The 8,028-nt window shown below is 42.4% G+C and overlaps 1 protein-coding gene across 1 annotated transcript; it reads left to right on the forward strand.

Moving 5' to 3' along the window:
• Positions 1–1,923: 1,923 nt before the first annotated feature.
• Positions 1,924–4,881, forward strand: LOC123993953 (high affinity immunoglobulin gamma Fc receptor I-like). Its single transcript, XM_046296433.1, has 5 exons — positions 1,924–2,025; positions 2,170–2,205; positions 2,864–3,154; positions 3,407–3,673; positions 3,842–4,881. The coding sequence occupies exons 1-5, from the start codon at positions 2,001–2,003 to the stop codon at positions 4,150–4,152; spliced, it is 930 nt and encodes a 309-aa protein (XP_046152389.1). The 5' UTR covers positions 1,924–2,000; the 3' UTR covers positions 4,153–4,881.
• Positions 4,882–8,028: the final 3,147 nt, after the last annotated feature.

Consider the following 8,028-nt stretch of genomic DNA (forward strand, 5'->3'; position numbering starts at 1 on the left):
ACTGTATATATATAAATGCCAAACCTGTTCAGTCATGCACTCAGTTTAGAGAAGTGATTTTTATTTTTTTATTGTGTGGATATTAATTATTGGATGCAATAAAGACACAATTCTTGTAAAGTTTACATTAGCAGTCATTCTAAATCCTATACAATAGTCTTGCGTAGAGAATAATTACATGAGTAATTGTATTATTTGTTTCAACATTTTCCAGGTTTGTTTGAGGCATTCAGACTAGTCTTTTGAGAGGGGATAAGGATATTTAGACTATTCAAATCGCTAAATTAATATCATAGTTCAATTTTTTTATTTTATATATATATATAAGAAATAAATGATTTTCATTTCAGAGTTTAGAAGATACTAAAAGTCCCTACACTCGTTTGACTGCTGAACAGCTGCTTCGTCAGAAGAAAGTCTTCCGTTTCTCAGTCGTCATATTTAGTATGGTTTTATCTAAGTGAGGTACTTTTAGTAAGTGCTTTAATTTACAGTGGTATATTTTATTTGTACAAATATTTTGTGGGTAAATGTTGCCAAACAGAATAGTCATAACAATGTTGATCTCAGCTCCATGTAGTAACCATTCATTCAGGGTTAGATGGATATATGAAGGAACAGTAGGCATTGCGTTGGAAGAGTAGTGTCTTTGATGCAACAGAAAGTACATTTACATACTACCTATATATTATTTTTATTTTTTTACATTTTATCATGTTTAATTTGATCACATTTGTAACTATCAGATACAAATGCTCACCAAAACCTGGAAGCTAAAATCCCATTCAATCCAATTTAAGCACTAACTGAAATAACTAGGCATTGGATAGCACACAATCAATGATCAGGTATTTTTGAAAAAGCAATGTAAAAAAATATATCTGCACAACCATAGTTTTGTTTTTGTATGGAGTAGCTAAATATTGTCTTGTATTTAAATGTAACTTATTGAGACAGTGTTGTTTTATAGTGTCCATGGGTTTGTTGTGTTGATGAATAAAATAACTCAAAAGTCGTTCTGTGTTTACAGCTTTGTCACCACAGTAACATGACTATCTAGGGTAAGTAGAAAAAAAGTTGAGCAAGCAAAAGTGTGTTTGCAATGTACACTGAGTGTACAAAACATTAAGAACACCTGCTCTTTCCATGCCATAGAAGGACCAGGTGAAAGCCATGATCCCTTATTGATGTTAAATCCACTTCAATCAGTGTAGATGAAGGGGAGGAGACAGGTTAAAGAAGGATTTTTAAACCTTGAGACATGGATTGTGTATGCGTGCCATGAATGGGCAAAACAAAATATTTAAGTGCCTTTGAACTGGGTTTTTCACGCTCAACAGTTTCCCGTATGTATTAAGAATGGTCCAACAACCATAGGACATCCAGCCTTGACACAACTGTGGGAAGCATTGTAGTCAATATGGGCCAGAATCCCTGTGGAACGCTTTCAACACCTTATAGAATACATGCCCTGACAAATTTAGGCTGTTGTGAGGACAAAAGGGGATGCAACTCAATATTAGGAAAGTGTTCCTAATGTTTTGTGTATACTTTATATTGATCTGAGTACTGTGACACAGCTTCACATTTATATACTTGCTGGGCTGGCAAACTTATTGATCATGGATTATGAAATCAAACTTGTTTTGGTGCAAGGGTCACCTTCTGCCAGAGCCCTTTTTTAAATCATTGTTATCTTGTATTTTGAAGCTGTAGCATTATTTGAACATTTCACAAGTGCTTACCATAGCTAGATGTTTAAAAAAAACAGCACACATGAGGTTGCCTCCCAGGGCTTTGGTAATTCCCTCATTCCTAAAACGGAACTTCCCTAAAGTTATTGAAGATGCCAGGAAGAGCCTTATGCAATAAAGGGAAGACAATGTTTCTTTCACATCGTATTTTTTGCAATCGAAACAAAACTAGTCTCATTTCCCCTGACAATATATAAAGATTGTACTGTAGTTATCCCCATCAGAAGCACAAACAGAACACTCAACATGAAGCTCTTACTCAGCCTCCTTGGTGAGTTCCTTTCAGTCCACTTAAAGAGATTACAGATCATTATTGATGTGTATAGATGATCACTGATTGATTGATTGATTGACAGAATGATCACCAATTGTATTGTTGGTTATTTTAATGATGAATGGTTATTTCTTGTTTCAGTTGTTTCAACACTACCTCAATTGGCTGAGCTACAAGGTATTTAGTAAATACATTTCTCTCTGGCTGCGTTTACACAGGCAGACCAATTCTGATCTTTTTACCAATTATTGGCAAAGATCTGATCTGATTGGTCAGCAATACCAATTCGTGGCAAAATATTTGGGCTAACTGCGTAGTCAGCCATCATGGGCCTCTGAGATTTCAAGTCCTTCTCTTCAAACCAGTGTTGTGTAATGTCATCATATGAAATACAGTATGTAAATTGTTTATTTTCATGAGTAATACTTATACACTGCTGAACATTAGTTGCCATTTGTAATGTTAGGTGATCGTGTAAGTAAGACCAAGTTGCTGTTTATGCTCAGAAGTTATGCTTATTTTGTTCTCAAGTCTGACTCTAGTAGGCTGCGTTTACACAGGCAGCCCAATTCTGATATTTGTTTCACTAATTGGTCTTTTGAGCAATCAGATCAGCTCTGAAACAGATCTGATGTGAAAAGATCTTATGTGATTGGTCAAAAGATCTTATGTGATCGGTCAAAATATCTTATGTGATTGGTCAAAAGATCTTATGTGATTGATCAAAATACCAATTATTGGAAAAATATATTAGAATTGGGCAGCCTGTGTAAACACAGCCGTAGTAGTCTATTCAAAATGGTAGAAAGACTTACCTGTCAACATTTCTTCACAGTCCTCCCCACCAGTGCTCCGCAGACAGCCGTGGCTGAGCTAGTCAAGGGCTTACCCTGGATCTTCTCAGGGGAGAGCGTGCATCTGAAGTGCAGTGTTCCTGGGAATGTGTCGGCCGAGTGGAGGTACCGGTGGTTCAGGGGGGGCGAGGAGCTCCAGGAGTCTGAATACTTTGTCCTCTGGAAGGCCAGGCCACAGCAGAGTGGGAAGTACTACTGCCAGGGCCTAAGAACCACATGGATAAACACACAACACACCCTCCACAGCCTGCCTATAGCAATAGAGGTGGACGGTAAGAGAACCCCTATCAATATTGAGCCATGATGACATCTAGTTTGATTGTCCTTCTGTTAGCAGTCTGTATTAGCCAACTCCTTTCTTGTTGTCACGCCAAACGTGTAACAATAGCAAAATAAGCAGAAACAGACTGACAACCAGGCTAAGTTACACCTGTAGCACACCTGACCATAGAGGGTAACTGTCAACAGGCCAGACAGGGACTACGCCAACCCGTTAACTAAAATCACTTATTGCTCTTTGTCAGGTGGGTGGGCCATCCTGCAGGCCCCGCCCCTGCCCATGCTGGTTGGAGAGACAATGACCCTGACGTGTCGTGTCCGTAACAACCCCAAACTGACAGAGGTCATACTCTACAAAGATGGGGTGGAGCTTCAGATACAGCGTGGCCCAGAGCTGTGTGTCACCAACCTTACCCTGCAACACCACGGATCCTATTGGTGCAGAGCATCCTGGGATGGAAGGAGGGAAACCAACTCTGTAATCTCAATGGCTGCTCCAGTGTCCATCATAGGTGAGGTTGAGTGACTGGTGTGGTTTATAATTTTGAGTTTGTGCAGGGTGTGGAATCATATTTCAAAGTTGATTTGCCCTCATCATTCCATTATCATATGGTCATTGAATACCAGTTGGTATGTGAGGAATATTTTTCAGTATTAATGTTCTATATTCTCCCCTGCAGAGGTTCTGACAGAGCCCATGTTGGAGATTGTGCCCAATGACCCTCTGATCCAAAAAGACCGTATGCTCCTGGTGTGTCACGTTCAACTGAACGCCCGTCAGCCGATTCCACACATCCACTACTACTTCTACCAGGACGGGCTGAGTCTCGGGCCTGCCTCTTCCCAGGACAAAGTCACAGTACTGAGGGACTCAGGCCAGTACTGGTGCAAAGCCAGCGTTCCTACTCTGGGCCTGAAGAGGCTCAGCGAGCCCTTAGGTTATGGGCGAGTGACAAGTAAACACTCAGAACACATGAGAAACCAGAAATGAATAGTAGTCCCCCTTTAGGATGCGTCATAATGTTGACCAGTGGCGTCAGTTCAGTTAAACCTAGGTTATGGCAGGGTGGGGGGGACTGCTTCTCTCTGAACAATGCTCCGCATGGTCCTAAAGCCAGCCAATCAACATGCTAAACAGCCGTTGCATTTTAATTGGGATTGGAAGGATTTTAGTCTACTTTTTTGTAGCCTACTTTTATATTTTGGGTCTTGAGCTAGGATACGGCGACTGCCATACCCTGACATTCCCAACTGACGCCCTGATGCTGACTGTGTTACCAGGGAAACATCAGGGACCAGTTGTCTCTCTCCAGCCCAGAGCTCCAACTCCCCAGACCACCACCTCTATCTAGCCTTCTAAGCCCCCTACCTTCCCCGATGCAGCCAGTGATTCTCCAAACACACTGTCCTGTGATGTTGTTGTTTCAGATGACGGGACAATGGTGTGGAGGGACTTCTTTTGAACAATACCAGATCAATGTACATTATCACTATCAGTTTCATAATTAGACCCCTTTGAACCAATTTAGTTGCATCTCCAGTTTACCCATTCATATGCCTCCAGAATGTACTTGTGTTTTATAACATTCCTTATCTAAATGAATTAATTAATTACTCATTAATATAATGTTATTTGTCTTTTAAGTTGTGAATGAAACAATGAATTGTATTTGCACTGTTGATTGTAAACTCAATCCAAATAAATCCAGTCAAAGTCAAACATTTACTTATTGATTTTACTTCAAAAGTGTACAAAAACTCATAATACAGTGATATTTCAATCTATCAGATTGACAGTCTTGTAAAGATGTCCTTGTGTTGTTGGATCTATAGAGGGAGTATGAAGAGAGATGGGGTGAATGCTGCAATTCAGTCCCTGGTACTGTGGTGGCATAGTGGGCTTCATTGTCATGCGTTGTCTGTGTAGAGCAGCAGCCCAGAGGGGCTGGTCAGTGGGGTAAAGTATGGGTAGTATGAGGTGGAGTATGGAGGAGTTCCAGTAGAGATTGTTTAGGTATTGTGGATGTACAGTAGAGTTGATTGTATTAGATATCAGATCATTTGTCAGGGCTTGTCAGCGTAGAGCAGGAAGCCAGAGAAAGTGCTGTCGTCATCACTGCTGGCGTAGACTCCATTCCAGTCCCTCAGTGTCTCCAGCCATACCTAGTCCCCCACCGCCAGCTGCAGCAGCACCAGGCTGTATGCCTGGTCGATGTCCTGTATGGGCAGGACATCCCCTTTCTCACCCTTAGTCCCATTTTGGCTTTCACCCTTCTCCCCCCAGTCACACTTGACCCCAGGAGGCCCTTTGTCACGTTTAAAGCCAAATCCACCTGCAGGGCGCAGATCTACTGTTTGCTCACACAGCCAGGAAAGTGTACATATCTCGAATAAATAATGTATCGTTTCTCTTTTGTATTCTCCTCTGTCTCCTTTTGGCCCTGTAGTTCCATTTGAACCAGCCAGTCCAGGAAAGCCTCTGGACTGTGCCATCCTGGATGAGCTGCACTACCTGAGCCACTTGTGTGGGTTGTAGACTCTGTCTCATGCTACCACTAGAGTAAAAGCACCGCCAGCATTCAAAAGTGACCAAAACATCAGCCAGGAAGCATAGGAATTGAGAAGTGGTCTGTGGTCCCCACAATTGCCTATAATTTCCACCTGTTGTCTATTCCATTTGCACAGCAGCATGTGAAATTTATTGTCAATCAGTGTTGCTTCCTAAGTGGACAGTTTGATTTCACAGAAGTGTGATTGACTTGGAGTTACATTGTGTTGTTTAAGTGATCCCTTTATTTTTCTGAGCAGTGTAGTTTCAACAAGATATCAAAAGCCATGGGTCACCACTACAGTATACTGGTATTGTTAAAGGTCCCTATGTTGTTATAGTGATTTCAATACCTGGTAGTCCTCTGCTCCCCTTTGGCCCTCGAGGGTCCTTCTCTGGTAGACAGCACTCACAAAGTTGAAGTAGCACTCGTTATAATCCAAGATGTAATTATCATGCCCAACACCAGGGGGCCCTGTGGTTTCAGTATAGTAATCCTGGTTGGCATCACTGGGGTAGGTTGTGGTCTCTGTGGTAACCAGGGGTAGGGATCCATGGGATCTGATTTCTCCACTGATTTCAGTGTCTTAGGGGTGATGATGGTTAGGGGCTGCATGGTAATCCGGGGCTGCTCGCGGTAAGGCATGGGCTTCTTGATGTATTGGTACTTTGGTTCGCTGAGTGTTCTTCGTCGATACACTGGTCACTGTGAATGACATCACTGCCACTGCCAAGAGGGCAGAGTGATAGGAGAGCATCCTGATGTTTGACAATAATCTAAGGAGGGAGAAATAGAGAAACTGTCACTTCTCATACACTGATGTAGCATCCCTGTATGTAAGCATACTACTTACTTCAGCCTCTGCCAAAGGTCTGGAGCTTTATAGCACAGGACATAGTGAGCTTGCCCTGTCACTGCATGGTTTTTGGTATGTAAAAAAAGCATTATTTCAGAACTGATTATATTAGGTGTATATCCCACATTAATATTTACAGTAGCTCAAAGCAACGTACTTTCGACTCAGGGCAGGAGAACATTTATGAGACCCCATAACAACAACAACAATCCTCAAAAAAAAACATAAAGCATCTTATCATCTTTGACACCTTCTCTTTTCCATCCATCTCTCTCTCCCTCCCTCTGTTTCTCTCTCTGTTGCAGACCATGTGGTCCTGTGTAGCTCAGTTGGTAGAGCATGGCGCTTGTAACGCCAGGGTAGTGGGTTCAATCCCCGGGACCACCCATACGTAGAATGTATGCACACATGACTGTAAGTCGCTTTGGATAAAAGCGTCTGCTAAATGGCATATATTTATTATTTTATTTATTTATTATATTGTATATGAACCCCTCAATATTCCACTGTCACAGCACTGCCAGACATGACCTCATCACAAAGATGTTGATTGAGAACTTACAGGCACTCAACTCATCACCTCACAAATGGGTGGTCAAACAAAAAGGTCAAACAAAACAGAGCTCAGTATAAAGCAATAAATCCAAATTTGACACTTGTTATTATGACGGGCCCATCTAATCATTGATCCCCAGTCTAACAGTACCATGGAGGCTGCAGCAGCAGCAACACTGGAACTCTTTGATATCTCTATAAGGCTTTGATGATGGACATCCCCACCAATGAGGAGTAGAGCTGTGAGCCCAGGGGGAGGTTTGAAACCCTACGACAAGCTAATCTATCAGAGCCTGGAGCTGGACCAACCAGAACCACTGCACCTCGGCGCTCTCTGTATCCCTGTTGTGTCAAATCTGCTTTTGTGACACTGGAAACAGTGTCCGTGAGAAGCACTACCCCGGTGTGGGCCCGGGCGAGAGGAGAGAGGCAACGGGTCACCTGATATAGGAGAAAACCTCCAGCAGCCACCCCCTCTAGTCCCCCTCTTACTGGGAGGCTTCTAGTGGCCCCATAGTGGGGGTCATACACGTCTTACTCCAGGTGGAGGGAGTGCAGCGCAACTCCAATACAAGAAGGTACATTTCTCCTGGCCATATTGGTCAAATCATTGTGAGCTTGTGTAAAATAGTATAGAAATAATAGGGATGACAGTTGTAAATTAGTAGCTACAGGTATACTGTTTAGGGTTCCCCACACTGCTTATCCCAAATCCTCTATAACTACCGCAGAACAAAGATCTGTACTAAACCTGAGCTGTCGTCAAAGGAAACAGCTTATCTCTCTAACCCTCTCTACAGGTGAACACACAGCCACACTGCACAGTCACTGGAACCAACTATCTCTCTAACCCTCTCCACAGGTGAACACACAGCCACACTGCACAGTCACTGGAAACAGCCTATCT

This window comes from Oncorhynchus gorbuscha, linkage group LG13 (genome assembly GCF_021184085.1).
Source record: "Oncorhynchus gorbuscha isolate QuinsamMale2020 ecotype Even-year linkage group LG13, OgorEven_v1.0, whole genome shotgun sequence".
Classification (NCBI taxonomy): Eukaryota; Metazoa; Chordata; class Actinopteri; order Salmoniformes; family Salmonidae; genus Oncorhynchus; species Oncorhynchus gorbuscha.

What these genes read in the sequence shown, in the direction of transcription:
- LOC123993953 (XM_046296433.1), top strand. Translation starts at nt 2,001, where the DNA reads ATGAAGCTCTTACTCAGCCTCCTTG. An exon ending in TCAATTGGCTGAGCTACAAG is followed by an intron (nt 2,206 to 2,863) that starts GTATTTAGTAAA and finishes ATTTCTTCACAG; the next exon opens with TCCTCCCCACCAGTGCTCCG. An exon ending in TATAGCAATAGAGGTGGACG is followed by an intron (nt 3,155 to 3,406) that starts GTAAGAGAACCC and finishes GCTCTTTGTCAG; the next exon opens with GTGGGTGGGCCATCCTGCAG.